At 38.2% G+C, this 16,693-nt stretch overlaps 1 protein-coding gene across 2 annotated transcripts; it reads left to right on the top strand.

The window, feature by feature from the left end:
- The first annotated feature begins 2,133 nt into the window (after nt 1–2,133).
- Nucleotides 2,134–16,693, top strand: LOC121324468 (SWI/SNF-related matrix-associated actin-dependent regulator of chromatin subfamily E member 1-like). 2 transcript variants are annotated; one of them, XM_041266392.1, is made up of 12 exons: nt 2,134–2,221; nt 3,105–3,159; nt 3,936–3,979; nt 4,585–4,689; nt 6,684–6,692; nt 7,303–7,374; nt 8,670–8,801; nt 9,212–9,383; nt 11,867–12,039; nt 12,490–12,591; nt 13,776–14,028; nt 15,938–16,693. In XM_041266392.1, exons 2-12 carry the CDS (start codon nt 3,153–3,155, stop codon nt 16,153–16,155), a joined length of 1,287 nt encoding a protein of 428 aa, XP_041122326.1. In that variant the 5' UTR covers nt 2,134–2,221; nt 3,105–3,152; the 3' UTR covers nt 16,156–16,693. The 2 variants fall into 2 exon arrangements, with proteins under 2 accessions (XP_041122326.1, XP_041122325.1); XM_041266391.1 differs by lacking the exon at nt 6,684–6,692 and adding an exon at nt 6,925–6,932 and having other exon boundaries at nt 2,135–2,221.

Below are 16,693 nucleotides of genomic sequence, written 5' to 3'. Positions count from 1 at the left end.
GGCAGTTTTTTATTATTATTATTATTATTATTATTATTATTATTATTATTATTATTATTATTATTATTATTATTTGCTTGAACTTCCCAATTACTCACACGTTCACATTCCACCAAGGTACAGGATAATTTGATCCTGGTCTGGACCAACCTGGGCAGCTCACCAGTGCATTCTAGTGTTCAATCACTGCAATTGCAAGCTTCAATCTGCACTCAACACGGTTTTGACTCAGCTGAAGTCAATCTATCCGACTAGCACACACTATCAGTTAATATCTTGGGTGTTGACAAATTAAATTCACACAGATCAGTGTAACTATGTAATCTGTATAAAATGAAATGATATGTATATATACACACACGCACACGCACACGCTGATTCAAGCCAGTGTTCAGACCCACTACAAAGACGATATTCTATACAATTTATATAGAATACCAGTGCTGCAAAAAAAAAAAAAAAAAAAACCAAAAACATGGATTCAAGCATGGATTTTTGGCACCACTACAGTACTTTTGCTGTGGAGGATCTATTTTGTTAGAAAATGCAATTAGAACAAGACTGAGTTCATTTACAATATCAATCATGAGCATGTTTTTTTTTTTGGTCTATTAAAGTTAATTTCTGTTCATTCAGGTGCACCTGTCACAGACGAACAGTGAAAGAGTGAAAGGATCCTTGCCAAGAGATCTGCAGTATTGCATTTCCATCTCCTTTTATATACAGAGCAGAAATGCAACCAAACCCACACATGTAGCCATCAATATAATCCTCAGTAACAAACCACTGCATCATTTTTTAATTTTTTTTTGTGCATATTCATTTCAGTTCTTTTCATACTGGGCACGCTTCACATTTACAGGGACTGCTACTTGTGTATATACAAATAAATACGTAATAAATACGTAACCGAACTGTAATCGAACAGTCAAATGGTATAATTACAAACACAATTAAGAAGGTGTGCTAATGGCTCAGCTACAATTACATTGTAATTGCAATTAAATACAAATTACACAATTACAATTGTAATCGACTCCAGTCTGCTCTTATTCCTGCTATCTAAATGCAATATGCTAAAGTTATATTTACAATAGCTTTATTTCATTGCGTTTTTATGCGACCAGGCTATGCATTATTAGATACAGGGGTACTGTGCCTTTGTACGAACATCACACAACATATATAGCTTATAGAAGACATTCGTGAGGGTATTACAATCTATTATTTTGCCCCTCTTTGAAAAATCTTCAGGCTGTGTCTCCAAAATGTACAGCATCGTTGAACCGTTTTGCAAGCACTAAATGGTAATTACAAAGATTATACTATACAAACATTTTGCTGTCTCAATAAACCACTGCCACTTTGGTTCTTGGGAAGTTTCGAGGTGGGTCGACTCTCACGATAAAGATTATTTCTTGGGGAACGGTTTCGCAGTAATTGTTTTTTTAACAAACACCGCGGTCACTCCTTGCCTCAAGCCTGCGCTAGAGGCCTCACCCTGCTGTGTTCTGGTTAATGTCAAAGGGATTCCAGTGTGCATCATTTGAAATAATAAAACACAACTGAGAATGTAACCCAGGCATGTTTGTGGCATGTCATTTCTTGTTAAGTTTTTGAAACCTATTCATAAATAGACCCTGTATAGATTATAATATTAATGTTTTTATTTTTTCCTGTTACCAAATCATAAGGGCAACTTAAAAACTTGTCTTGGGCCGAAATGTCTATGAGCGTCACTGACACTCACTCTACTCTGCAGTGTAATTAAACACAATCCCACAAAACACAATGCAACAAGACGAGAGCATTTTCAGTAATGTAAAGAACCTGTTATAAATCCAGTACACGTATTCAACACTATGCAGTGTAAATAATGATAGTGGCGCTTCAATTTCTACACACTGGCTTCTTTCTCTTTGTCTGCCTGTTTGCAGGCGCGCCTCACTAATGTCGAGTTTAAGAACGCTTGCCACAGATTCGCCATCCATCGCATCGCCGCACCGTTGATCAATACAAAACTAAATAATAAAATATGCATGTGTGTGAACAATACAAACTTGCGGTGTATGTGTTATTTTTTTTTAAAATTATTATTTGGTTTTACGTATTTATTTTTCCTAACACTACTGTACCTTAATGGAGAATGTTATAAATGAAACGGAAGCTGCCTTTTTTTTTTGGCACAAAGCGAAGGCGCTGCAGTCTTGGATGTGGTGTGGTGAGTGAGGCTGTAGTTGTTGATATTTGTATATATAGTTCGTCTTTAGCAATTCTAATTATTCGCCGACAAGACTATTGGAAATGTACGCTGTGCTATGTGGCGGTATCGGTGTAGTGTTTATTGACGTGCTGTAGTTTTTGGTAGCATGCTATATTCATGCCGGTTCATGTGTCAGCCATTCATTCACACAGGCTTGTGACTGGCCGGCCCTTCGTCCAAAATACACTCCGTCTGCGCAGCTAAGGGCTGTAACTTTTTGTGTTAAATGAAACCCCGTTCCCCTTTTGAGAAGTACATTGTTTCAAGTAATATATTAACATATTTTTCTCTAATATATTGGTGTAATGTGTGTTAGGCCTCGATCAAATACAATAGAACAAAGCGAGACCGAAATGGCGGATTTTCCTTAGTCTGCAGACCTTTGTTTTTAAAATACTCCGGTTTTCCTACAGGGGTGGATGCATTCCATGTAGTATTAAAATAATCTGGTTATGAAAAGTTTAAGCGTTAAATGAAATGCGTATTTGTTGGGCGCTCGCACACACACAGTTTAATTTTATAAATTGATTGTTTTATTGTATAATTAAGAGCTTCAGAGTTGCTGTAGCTTAAATGAATTATATATAATTTAAGTTGTAAATATAAAGTGTGTGTGTGTGTGTATGTGTGTGTGTGTGTGTATATATATATATATATATATATATATATATATATATATATATATATATATATATATATATATATATATATATATAATGGTGCACTACGACTGGAACTCAAATGCGATGTGATGAGACATACCAAAGTTAACGCTGTGCGAAGGACTGGAAGTAATGCACCCAAACATCTGTATTTCAGATATATTTTTTATTTATTACAGAACCCAATGACTGGAATAGCCTGATAGCTTCCCTCCAGATCTGCCAAGATGTCAAGTAAGGAAATTCAGTTAATGTGATTTGAATGTAAATATATAGCAATTAAAAGATTTTAGACATATGGTTTGGCTAGCTGGTGGGTTTCATTGGCACATGAAAAAAAAAAAAAAACCTTATGTAGAGTTTAGATACAGCCTATCTGACCGTGAAGATACATTTTTACAGCACATTATTTTTGAGATCTGAAACTATTATTAATTATTTAGTTAAACACCCTGAAAGACCCGAATATGCACAGCATGCAACTTTGTTTGGGTTGGCCTGTGGTTCTAGTCTTCTGTGGCGGACGTGCACATCTTTTAAACATCTATTTACAGCGCTTGTTTATATGAAAATAAACCAAAAATACAGTTTCAGGTGCCCGGTTCACAAACTGTTATATGATTCCCAGCTGCAGCTAATTCTAATTTATTTATTTATTTTTTGCATCATCCATGTTAAATTTAGAAAAGGGAATGCAACCAAGTGAAAAAAAATGTTTGGTGTTATAATGGAGAAAATTGGCCAATTATCAATTGTCCCTGGCAGGTGCAGAATGTAAAATTTTGCCACGATTTGATGACCTGTATTATAAGAGGGGGTTACACCTTGCTTCACAAAATGAAGGACGATGCTTGGTGTCCTGATCGTAAATGTTCAAACTCTCACTATTGTGCATTCTCTATAGGAGTTCTCTGATTGGATTTTTTTTATTCGTGTTCAGTTTATCTTTGCATTTAATGGTGTTTTTGTAAAATTATATTACGAATTTTTCCCCAAATCTTCTTATACAGAAAGGCCATCCTATGCCCCGCCCCCAGCCCCTGCCCCCACCACAGTAAGTATTCCAAACTCAACTAAAAGGTGGCTAAAAGCAGGAGTGAAAATGCCCTATAAAGTATTAAATAATGTTGGCCCTCCTATTCTTAAATGTGTTCATGGCAACTACCTGACTGCATTCTCACAAACATTGAAAGTACCTTGAGAAAGGCACAGTTCCAGTTTTATTTTATTAGCGTTGCAGCAGTTTGCATCTCCCCCCCCCTGTTTTTGTAATCATTTGAGTTGTCATTTTTAAGCTACATCACAAGGTGCCATGGTTAAGCTTTTAGATTGTATGAAGATCCTGTGGTACATTGAGCCATTTGTACGTTCAAACCGTACTTCAAATGGCGGGAGGTATTTAAACAGTTAGACTTAAATACCTTGACTGTGCATAAGCATATTGGCTTTTCTATTCATGGCTTGTGGTTTACCGTTATTTACAGCAGTGACCATATTATACAGCGTGGGGTTTGCTGCTTTGAAAACTGGTTGCTTTTGCGTGCATGTGGAAGTGGACCATACCCCCCCTTTACCCATTTTTGTTTTCTTTTAGTTTCCACTTTTTTTTTTGGTATTCATTTTTCATTTTGTGTTTTTTGTCTCATTTGTTTCCATCAGCAAATGCCCAGCACCCCAGGGTTTGTGGGATACAACCCATACAGCCATCTGGCGTACAACAACTACAGACTGGGGGGCAACCCAGGCAGCAACAGCCGGGCAACGGTAGGAAAACAAATTTCCATCCCCCTGGAGACCCAGGAGCTCAGAAAACGGCCATTCCTTTTGAGATGACCCAGTGAATGATTACATTTTATTTTTTTCAACCTGGTTGCAACTTGCCCTGTGGATGGTCTCCTTAACCAACATCTGTGTTTTTTTTTTTTAGTTTTTAAATCTAAAATTAATTTTTTTTTTTTTTTTTTTTTTAAATCCGTTTCAAAAGAGCAAAACTTTGCAAGAACCACGCAGGACCTCTACTGTTAACAAACTTTTTGTGAAGTACCTAGCAACGCCTCTCCATTTGTAATTCAAAAGCAGGACCCTCTAGTATAACATTTTGTTTTTTTAGATGTTCTCATTTATTATCTTTCTGGAGATTTTTTTTTTTAAAGTTTCATCATTAGTATTTCATAATGTGCATTCATTGAATAATGCTGTGTGTGTATATATATTAAGTTAATTTGTAATGCACATATTAATTTAAAACCATGTGACACTCCAGGATCCTATCGCCACAAACTAGATTATACTTTCAAACACAACCAAGTTAATGGATTCCATGCTTGTAAACAACCTATCCTAAATGGCTGAATTTGTATTGCAAAATTAAAATGTAGCTCAGATTGTTTATTTAATTCATATCAGAGTTCTGCATTTGTTTGAAGTTTATAGTGGAACATGTATGATGCAAATGTGTTGTTTTGCAAACCAGCTTTGACATTTCCATTTTGCTTTTATATATTTTACCATAACTCGTTTTAAATTCTTTATCCAAAACTGTATATCTATACAGTACCAGTCAAAAGTTTGAGTACACCTGCTTGGAACCAGGTTTTTCATGATCTATGCTTAACTGTTTAAACTTGTCTATAAACACTTAATATTTCATTATATGATACTTGTACAAGCTGATAATCATAAGTGAATTGCATTCAAAAATTGAATTTTTAAATGAAAATGTAAATCTTTTCAATTACAATGAAATGGTCACCCAAAGCAAGGGAATTTCAGTCTGAAGCCCAAGTCAGTTAAGTCTGAAATGTGTATAACACGGAGTTAGAACACTGGCCTAAGTATAAAAGTGTCTTTGTTAGATGTTCTCTGAGTTAACAAGCATGTTACCTAATTAACCTTTTGTCACCAATTATTGTTAACAGGTGAGGGTCCATGATTACTATAAATATAGGTAGCATGGGCACAAGGTTGTCATTCCTGAATGTAAGGGAGCAGAAAATGGCAAAATACGCTCAGTTAAGCAAAGAAAAAAGTCTGCAATCACTTTAAGAAATGAAGGTCAATCTTTAAGACAAATCGCTAGAACGTTGCAAGTGTCTGTAACTGCTGTGGCCAAGACAAATGAAATGATTTGAAGAAACTGGCACTCATGAGGACCGAACAAGGTCAGGCAGGCCAAGGGTGACCTTAGAATCAGCAAACAAGTTCATTCGAGTCACAAGTCTACGAAACCGGCGACTAACTGCCCCTGAAATACAAGCTCAGCTAAATGCTACTAGAAGTAAGGTTGCTTCAACATCAACTGTTCAGAGGAGATTGCGTGAAGCTGGCCTAACTGGAAAAAATTGCTGCAAAGAAACCATTGTTAAGAGTGCAGAATAAGAGGAAGAGACTTGCCTGGGCCAAAAAACACAGAAACTGGACGTTCGAGGAGTGGAAGTCGGTCTTATGGACTGATGAGTCAAAATTTGAAATATTTGGGTCCAACCACAGAGTATTTGTAAGACGCAGAGAGGGTGAGCGCATGAGTTCTGTATGTGTGGTTCCCACTGTCAAGCATGGAGGAGGCAGTGTCATGGTCTGACACTGTGACAGAGTTGGTGATCTTTATGGCAAGCTCAACCAGCATGGCTATCGTAGCATACTCCAGAGGCATGCCATTCCATCAGGATTATGTCTAGTTGGGCAGTCCTTCATTCTTCAGCAAGATAATGACCCGAAACACACCTCAAAGAACTATCTGACAAAGAAGGAAAGTGAAGGACAACTCTGTCTAATGACCTGGCCTGCTCAGTCTCCAGACCTCAGTCCCATAGAACTTGTATGAGATGAACTGGACGTCAAAGCAAAGCTACCCACAAGTGCCCTACATCTCTGGGAATTGCTGCAGAATAGCTGGGAAGATATGTTGGGTGATTTCCTGCTGAAACTTGTTAACCGAATGCCTCGTGTTTGTGAGGTTAAGGCAAAGGGTGGCTATGTTGAGGAATCCAAGATTTAGAGAATTTTCAGTTTTCTTGAGCACTGCTTTGATACTCATGTTTTGTATATTGTAACATGTTTTCATTTTCAAGGATTTACAGAAACGTATACAATGTAAAACATTGTCAATTATGAAAAAAACCCGGTTTCCAGCAAGTGCACTCAAACTTTTGACTGGTACACTGTGTGTGTGTGTGTATATATATATATATATATATATATATATATATATATATATATATATATATATATATATATATATATATATATATATATATATATATATATATATATATATATACATATATAAAATTCTCCGGGACACATTAACCACCAAAGGAGGAGAGAAAACAAAATTTTTTTTTTTTTAGAATTCTCAGCAGCTTAAGAAGTTAAAAGGGGATTACAATTCCAAAGCCACCAAAACCTCCGGATAAGCCCTTGATGCCCTATATGAGATATAGCAGAAAGGTGAGAAAGATTTAACATTTTAAAATAAAAAATAAACAAAAAAAATGACTAACTTGATTTAAAGAGACAAGCTGTAGCATGCTGAAAGGGTTTGGTTCTTGGGTTTTAGCTTGGGTGAGGTAATCGCTCACTCAAGTGAGCGAAGCTTGCACTGATTTGACAATTAATGTATGTTATTAAGCTAATATATGTTTGTATAAATACATTATTTTAGGGCTGCAAGGAAGGGTACATTTTGACCTTCGAAGGTTTAGAACACATTACTGAAGGAAGGTTTGAACCTTCGATGGGGCTACTTTGCATAATTTACTGGTGACGTCACCATAGCTACTTGTTTGTTTGGTTAAATCCCATTTTACAGGTAATCCATATAAATGGAATAAAACATTAACATGTAAAATAAGTTGTATAGAGCAGTAATCATGTTTTTATAATTTAAATAAAAATACATGCTGTTTATTTACACTTAATTGAAGCTTACTATATACTGTGTACAGTAAGCTTGCATTGCAGCAGCACCAGCTGCAGCAGACTTGGGCAAAACAAAGCTCTAGAAGTCACCGTTCCAAGCAGCTTATCAGTCAGTCACATTTTACTACTACTAAAAATAATAATAATATGAACTTGCGCTTGTCAAGTGTTTGTGTCTCCATGATACATCAACAGTAGCTTCCACAGCTTGCATTTAGCTTTCTCTTTTTTTGTGGTCTGGACATTTAACAACAAGATCCCAAACAGCAAAGGGTTTTCAAGACATTTCTTTCAATACAGCTTACGCTGTACAGCACTTTGCTGTTGAGGTAGCGAATGAAGCAATTCAGAGTTTGCCTCTGGATAACGTGAGCTGGAGGGGGAGGACGGAAATTAAAATTATTAGTGTTAGCATATATGTTTTGTATGTTTCAAACATATTCTACCATAGCACTTCTCTTACAGTGTACACTAGGTATTCAGTACATATTTTACAACTGCACTACAACCGCTATAGGTACCCCGCCCCAGTACTTTGGATACCCTGCTCCGTACACGACAACGGCACCATATAGAGTTGCTACCTATAAAGATTTTGATAGTGGATTTTAATATGAAAACTTTTGTTTACGTAATATGCATTATACAAATCAAAAGATTGTTTTGCATGCGAGTGACATTTCATGTGTGATTTTATAGTATTCACACATTCTCAAAAGGTTTCTGTTAACAAGAGAGAAAAAAAAAAGTGCGTGGATGCCACCTGTCGAACACAGCCCCAAGTATTGATGACTGATTAGCTAACCAAAGACTCCATCTTGCAGGTTTGGGACCAAGTAAAAGCGTCGAATCCAGACCTGAAGCTGTGGGAGATAGGGAAGATTATCGGTGGGATGTGGAGAGACCTCACCGATGAAGAAAAGCAGGAATACTTAAATGAATACGAGGCAGAAAAGGTAACCCTATAAACCAACAGCAATACCAATTATATGCTCTTTTTTATTTGTTATGCTACAAATCTGAAGCAAACTGCTCTTTCAAAGTAGTGAGTGATTGTTAACCCATCCATTTGTACATGTTGACTGCAAGAGGTCTTTTGGACAAGACTCTGGCTTCCAATTGATTTCCTCAACTTTACACATTTTGGCATTGTCATCAAAGAAGGGGTGTAGTCCTGCTCTTTACTAGAGTTGATGGTCTTTCATCGACTATGCTATGGCAGAGTTTTTGTAGCACAATCAGTCGTTCTTTTTACCTACACCCTTACTCTCACTGGGTGAACTAACTTGCATCCAAAACAAGTGTGGTGCCCAAGGGTTAAAATTTAAGATTATTTCAACCCCCCCACTGTGTTCGCTTGCTCTAGATTGAGTACAACGAGTCGATGAAAACCTACCACAACTCTCCAGCCTACCTGGCCTACATCAATGCCAAGAGCCGGGCGGAGGCAGCCTTGGAGGAGGAGAGCCGGCAGAGGCAGTCTCGCATTGATAAGGGGGAGCCCTACATGAGCATCCAGCCAGCAGAGGACCCTGATGGTAAGAGAGGAGACAGGGTTGGCTGATTCCTCTATTACTTTTTTAAAATCACTTTCCAAATCCAATTTTTTCAGAGGAATTGGAAATGAGACATTGTTGTGATTTGTTCAACTGCTTTCATTTGAATCCAATTTTAACTGGCTAATGGTGACTTCAATTTTTAAGTAATTTGTTGTCACTGTGAAAACCTAATTAACAGAATACTGCTAATAGCAATTTTGATTGCAGTGATGTGTTGGAACTGATTTAAAAGGGAATTGGAAGTGAGAATTGATTTTTAAAAAGGAATTGGAATAAAATAAACAAGAATTGACCCCAACCCTGTTATAATCTGTGTGTGGACTGATACCTGAAAGTAACAGTAGGCTTCCTGATCAGCACCTCTCCACCTTGCGTACTCATCCAAGGGAAAGGTGGCTGCCTGCTTGACCAGTTGTCCTCCTTCCTCATGTTTTGTATCATTTGCTTCTGTACTTTTATCATATTTTATACTAGCGCTTTTGGGGGCTTAGTTTCAGAGCAAGAATAAATAAGTGTTCGTGTCAAAGCGATAAGGTTTTGCGCCGCGTGTATCACCATTTGGTGTATCCGTGTGGACTGTAATTTCTTTTTTTTGGTTTTGCATTGTAGATGAATTTGTTCAGGAAGAGACAGTATGATTTGTTTTATTGAAAGCATTAGTGACTTAAATGTAGTATTAAGGGTTCTTGTCCTTTTATGAGGCTATTAAAAAGGTTAGACAGATTTCTTTGCTTGATCTGCCCAAGCTTGAGGCGAGTTTCCTTTAATGTACTGTCAACTGAAACATGCTTATTACCTCTCAATGACAAGCCTCTGACCAAACCCTGTCTACACATACTTGTTCTTTTTATGAACTAGAATTATACCTGCTGACATGCAAAAACAAAACCAGCATTGTTACAAGAATGCAGAAATTTAAATAAAGTACATTTTCCAAGCAGCGAATGTCAAAATGAAATTATTTAATCTATATTGGGAGACTAATTTAAAGTGTGACCGGAACTATTCTGAATGTTTGTTGTAAAGATGTGTTTGAGGTTGAGTCTTTTGCACAGATGAATTCATTTTTTAGGTGTCTGGTATCTTTTACACAACAGGAAGGGAAATAAGACTCCCATTGCATAGCAGTTTGATCCATTTTTGGTTTTACTGTGAATTAATAATAAAAACACCTCTGTAGAATAAATATATAATGTGACCTTTTTTTTTATAGCTGCTTGCTGTCAAACATAACTAACTTCTACCCTATACTGAACAGCAGAATAGCTTGCTCAGTCAACTACAACAACGTTTGTTAAATTCTTATTTTAAGCATACACTGCTTAAATGCAGCCCAACTTACATTGTTCACTTCATCAAAAACAAAAATGTCATTAAAATATCCGCCTACATAATTCAGTCAAACTTGAATTTGTTACTAAACCAGACGGCACAGTAATCAAGTCCAGCTTCAAAATGTAGATTAAGATAAACAGATCAAGATGAACAAAAAGCAGAGACATCGCAGAGGCAGTTTTGTAACTAACCGCACATCGATGCTGCATTTGAACAAACATTTGCCTGGTTAATATTTTCTTACGAATAATAAATGCCCCTATATTAGTTTTGTCAGTCTGAAACCAACTACAAAGCATTACTTGGGTTGAATGTTAGTCTGGTAACTGTAGAGGCTGCATGTACTCTAAACTACAAACAACAACTCAAACTGACAACGTTATTTAGGATTCTACCTTTTTTTTTTTTTGTTGTCAGAATAATTGCTTGCAGTTCATTGTTGGATTTAATGAAGCATCAAGTCTGTTCTGCACACAACTCTATCCTATTGTCTTCAGATATAAAAATTTAAAAAATCCAAACACCGTTATTTTGAGAGGTTTTTACTGCATTTTAATCATATGTTACAATTTTGAACACACGTTGGGGAAAATGAGAGTCTGTGTACTTATGTCATTAGTAAAACGCACCTGATCAAACGTTAAATTCCGTGCTGGAAGAAATTCAAGCTGGAATATCGGTGTACATTAACGGCTAAAACAAAAACTACCGATAGCCGGTTGTGTTCTCCTCCCCCTCCTTATATCGGTGCCATGCTGATAGGCTACCAATTATCGGTGCATCCCTAATTTTAAGCAAATGAATGAATTAGCCAAAGGATCGTTAACCCAAGACACTGCAGCTTCAACAGAGAGAATAATGTGAGTGCATAAATGGAAGCTGAGAAAAAGTAAGTTTGGAACAGAAGGTAGAAAGCACTTTACACATTATAAATGCATGGAATTGCCTGCCAGGTGAAATAGTAGGCTTAAACACTGGGAACATTTAAAAAAAAAAAAAAAAAAAAAAAACTATTCTTAGAGGTGTGGTGCTAACAAGGGAGCAGCCTTGAGGGCCCGAAATGGTCTTCTCTTGTTCCCAAACTTTTCTTCTGTTTACAGTAGTGTTTTGTTATTTGTGTGTTTTAGACTATGATGATGGGTTTTCTATGAAGCACACGGCGGCCGCTCGGTTCCAGCGGAACCACAGGCTGATCAGCGAGATCCTGAGCGAGAGCGTGGTGCCGGATGTCCGGTCCGTGGTGACCACAGCCAGGATGCAGGTCCTCAAGAGGCAGGTCCAGTCCTTGATGGTGCATCAGGTGGGTTTCTTCCTTGTGGCTAAAGGGAATTGGGGGCGGGGCGGGGTGGTTCAGTTGCTGGAATGGAAAAGGTGACATGGTGATCTACAGCTATGGCCAAAAGTTTAGCATAATCTTGAATTTTAGGATTGAAACATTAATTTTAAATTAGTAACACAATAATAGTAATACAGTATTTAATGTTAGATTTCGAAATGTCAGTTATTTTCATCTTTTTGTGAGATGCAGGTTTTGTTTAGAATTGGATAATGCTGTCCGAACCTTCTGAGCCAGATTGAATAAAGTGTTTAATGGCTAAATAACTGGATTATCTTGTTTTCTAACGGGTCTCTGTAAAATAGTTTTTGGTTATATTCTGTTAGCAGTAGAATGAGGACTATAGAACAGTGGCAGTCGTAACTTTTAAACTTTTAAAAGCCTTTTTAATGACTTATTTTTTTTTCCCTGCAGAGGAAGTTGGAAGCGGAGTTGCTCCAGATTGAAGACCGCCACCTGGATAAGAAAAGAAAATTTTTGGAGACAACAGACTCATTCAACAATGAGCTCAAGAGGGTATGTTCTCAATATAGTTCTAGTTTTGGAAACTAGAAATCTTAGCTGGGGCATTCAGAGATCACATGCTATGCTGAAGTAACTTTGTGACCTAAATCTAGGGTTGCTGTTCCACATGGTGGTAGACGATTGTAATATGTAAATAGTTTAACGTTAGCCAGTGCTAGGAATAGGGGTTATAATTGTCCTCCCTCCATACCTTGTTCACATGCCATGTGTCAAACTATGGCAAAGTTTTGCGGCACCTACAATTTTAGGCTTGAGACCATAATAAAAATAAAATAAACAAAATATAATTTTAGATGTTTTATATAACATCATGTAATCAGAGAAACCACAAAGTGACATTAGTCACTTTTTTTCTCAAAATGAAGACACGAATAATTAAATGACGTCCCATTATGATTAAATGCTAAATACATGATTTAAAGTGAGTCCGTAGTTTTTGGGGTTTTTAACTACGTGAAATCAAAGGGGTTAGGTGTAAGTCGCACATGACGTGGCACACGGACTGAAGTTGCGTGTGGACATTGTAATTGTGAATGAAGGAGTAACATGGCATTTTGTTAAATTAGTTCTGCTGAAGAAGTTTTTGGGGGGTAAAGATGGAGAGAAATTATCGAAATTTTGCAGAGTGAAGGCCTGCTGAAGGAAGGCGCGGTGCCCAGTGAAAAACTGTTGAAACGAGCGTTGAGGACTTAATAGATACAAAAGCGGGTTTGCCTTTTGGTGTAGAAAGTGCCGTAGGTTTGTTTAATTTATATACCTGTTGTGGTTTTGGGCTTGAAACCCCAGTTCACGTAACCGTGAACCACTAGGAAAAGGACAGTTAGTCAGTATCTGTTCATGGAAGACCCTACAGGAACCAAATGCATTTCCTTAGTTTTTTTTCTATTGTATTTTTGTTGTTTGTGTTCTGTGCTTTTTTAAAAAAAAAAAAAAAAAAGGTTGCATGAGGGCAACGAGAGCTGTAGCTGTATGCATTATAATAAATACCAGACGATCACACTTCAGCCATCATTTTTTTATTTTTTTTTGGTCCCAGTCAAACAGTAAAATTGCAAAATGTTTGAGCATAGCTATACACCAGCAGAGACACTGTTCACGCATGCATCTGAATATCCCGGGATTTCTCTGAGCACTATCTGGTGTTACATTAAACCCTGTGGTCTCTGCCTCTCCAGCTGTGTGGGATGAAGGTCGAGGTGGACATGGAGAAGATCGCTGCGGAGATCACAGCCGCGGAGGAGGCGGCTCGGAAGAGGCAGGAGGCTGCAGAGCAGGCAGAGAGGGCAGCGGCAGCGGCAGCAGCACTGGAGGAAAAGCAGGAGGCAATAGCAGCAGAGACAGAGGCAGGCAAACAAGAAGCAGCAGCACCTGAGGAGGAGGAGCCAGAGAAGAAAGAGGAGGAGCCAGAAGCGGAACCCATGGAGACAGGTGAGGGTTCATTAGCACAGTCTGCCAGTCTCCCCTGCAAAGCAGAATACAAGGGCTGTTCGGTGAACCTGTAGTGTTACGTTGGATAGGAAATCCATCATACCACTGATGAGTGCAATACTTTATCACTTTGTATGTTTGTATGGACCTATTACCACAATGTTGGACTTCTGATGTCTGTCTTGTCAGAGTAGCGAACGCATATAGATTAGCTAGCTTTACCTACTTTTAAACCTCCAGTATGCCACAGGAAAATGACCCACCAACACTACTAATTGGTGTGAAGCAGCTAGTTTTTATTAGTCATGTCTTGGTAAATGAGATTCACCCAGATATAATGCATCCCAAGCATGCTTTTGTCCAAAATGTTGAAGGAAGAAGTTGCTGCATTTCTTGAGTAGAAATGGTATCCTGGTATGTGGTACCACAGCACCCCCTGGTGGAAAGTCCTTGAATTTAATTTGTTTAGACACCATTAATAGAAAATCTTGTGGTGTGTTTCATTTGATTGCAGACCCACCAAAAAAAAAATTAAATTACATAATTCCCAATTTTGAGTTGTCAGTTTGATTGCACACTTTAATACGCTCCAGGGTATGTCTGACATTCAGAGTGTTATTAATTTATTTGACAGACTCCTTGATCCAAGGCAACTTACATGTGTTAAAAGGTCTGATAAGCTGTTGGAACTTTGACTGGCGCCAGAGATCCCGTGCTTGTGTAATTATGATTTGACAGTGAGTGAATATTGGCAGACCAAACAAAGCGCATGTACAAGATAATTGTTTCTGACTGGGGCATGTTTTAGGGCAAGGGTGGACAAAGTTAGTGCTGCCAGCCCTGGTCTTTGTTCCAACCCTGTTCTAAATTGTTTAACTCTTAGCGGTCCATTTATTCAGCGCCTGTCGGGCGCATTAGGTCTAATTTATTTTCACACTCTGTTTATTGAACACATGCTGTTTTTAAGTGTGTTTTTTCACAGTAAAACAGGTTTAAAAGGCACTACATATCAGCACGGCACTCGATACTGCATCTCCAGCCCTGCCCCACCCCTTGTTCGCTGTCTGTATCACATACATCTTAATAGTCATACATACTGATTAAATCATCTTCTGATCACTATCACCAAACTCCTCAATAACATCTCAAAAAGCTCTGCAAATGTCTGATGTTCTTTGAGCGCTGGACGCGGAAGCAGCTCTCTGCTTTGTTCGTCTGTTATCTCTCTGGTGCTGGGGCTATGTGTATTGCTCAGATCTGCCCCCTCTTTTTTTTTTTCAGCTCATCGGCCTCATTCAGCCATTGATAGGTTCTCTCTGCTTTTTCTGGAGAAATAACGACTAGAGGCCTGTGCTTGACGTCTTTTTGATGTCGGACGGGGTCTGACATTGGACCGGAAAAGTGAAAATTGTAATGTCGGACCTGGTCCGACATAGGACCGCAAAGGGTTAATGCAGTGTTTCTCAACCCCGGACTTCTAATACTTTGCTTAATTAGGCTTTTTGTAATTGTTTTCAGCTCTTAAACAGTTGGAGATTTCAAGTTACTGTAAAGTTGCATAAGTAACTTGAAATTTGCAACTTTTCAGGAGCAGAAAATTTGCAAATGATTTGTTCAATTGAGGGTTTAGTTAGTTAAAAGCTCAGTTGGAATGAAAACCAAGCGACACTAGGGTCATGATGACTGAGTTTTAGAACCACTGCTTTGAACCCAAGTGAATCTCCCTCCAGACCCTGAAGTAGTTCATTTTTTACCTGTTAAACCTGGAGTGGAATGGCCCTCCAGGACCGGGATTGACTCAGCACCCTGTTTTAGGCCAATGCATCTGAAGTCTTGAAGTTGAATGAACAGAAGCCTTACGCACCTATTAATTCAACAATTATTTATTTTTTTGACGTCTATTTTACAGATGAGCCCCAGGCAGAGGAGGCCTCGGAGAGCCAGCAGAACAGCGAGGAAGGGGCCTCCACTACAGAAGACAAAGAGAGCGTGCCGGAGGGAGTGGACAGTGTGGTTGAAGAGGGCACAAGCGACAGCAACACTGGCTCTGAAAGCAACAGCGCCCCCCCTGAAGAACCTCCCGCAGAGTCTGGACCCGAGGAGACTGTTTCCGAGAAGAAAGAATAGCAGATAGTGATTTAGTTTTTTTTTATTATTTTTTTTTTTTAAACTTTGTATGCTTTTAAATAAAACTGAACAGATTTTTTTTGTTTTCGTCACCAGTAAGTGTAACTTTTTGGTCTATGTATGCTATGTTTCACAATGAATGAAAGCATGCTGGTAAATACTACCCCCCCCCCCCCCCCCCCCCCCCCCTGTTAACGGCTCAAGTGTAACTGCACTGACGGCTGTGTTGTCTAAAAATGCCAAGCCTTTCTTGAGGGGCTCTTAACAGCTACTTCATGCTGTTCTGTTAAAACAAAAGGGTTTGTCAAACTAAGCTCTTGCACGCCTTGTCAAGATTGACAGGTGTATGAGGAGTTTTTTTTTGTGTATGTGTGACGAAGTGAAGTAGACTTGTGTATCCCTCTTTGTTTTTCAGTTTTTTGGAGAAAGGCAGGTACCATTTTACTTTCATTCTTTACCAGAACAGTGTGTGTGTGGGTAATAGATCAAGGGATTTGTTTTGAGTTCTGTGAAATTAAAAGCTCAGTTTAAGCATGAA

The sequence above is a fragment of the Polyodon spathula genome, chromosome 12 (genome assembly GCF_017654505.1).
Source record: "Polyodon spathula isolate WHYD16114869_AA chromosome 12, ASM1765450v1, whole genome shotgun sequence".
NCBI classification, from domain to species: Eukaryota; Metazoa; Chordata; class Actinopteri; order Acipenseriformes; family Polyodontidae; genus Polyodon; species Polyodon spathula.
The sequence above is the reverse complement of the archived record's forward strand: the minus strand, read 5'-3'. Positions and strand labels throughout refer to the sequence as shown.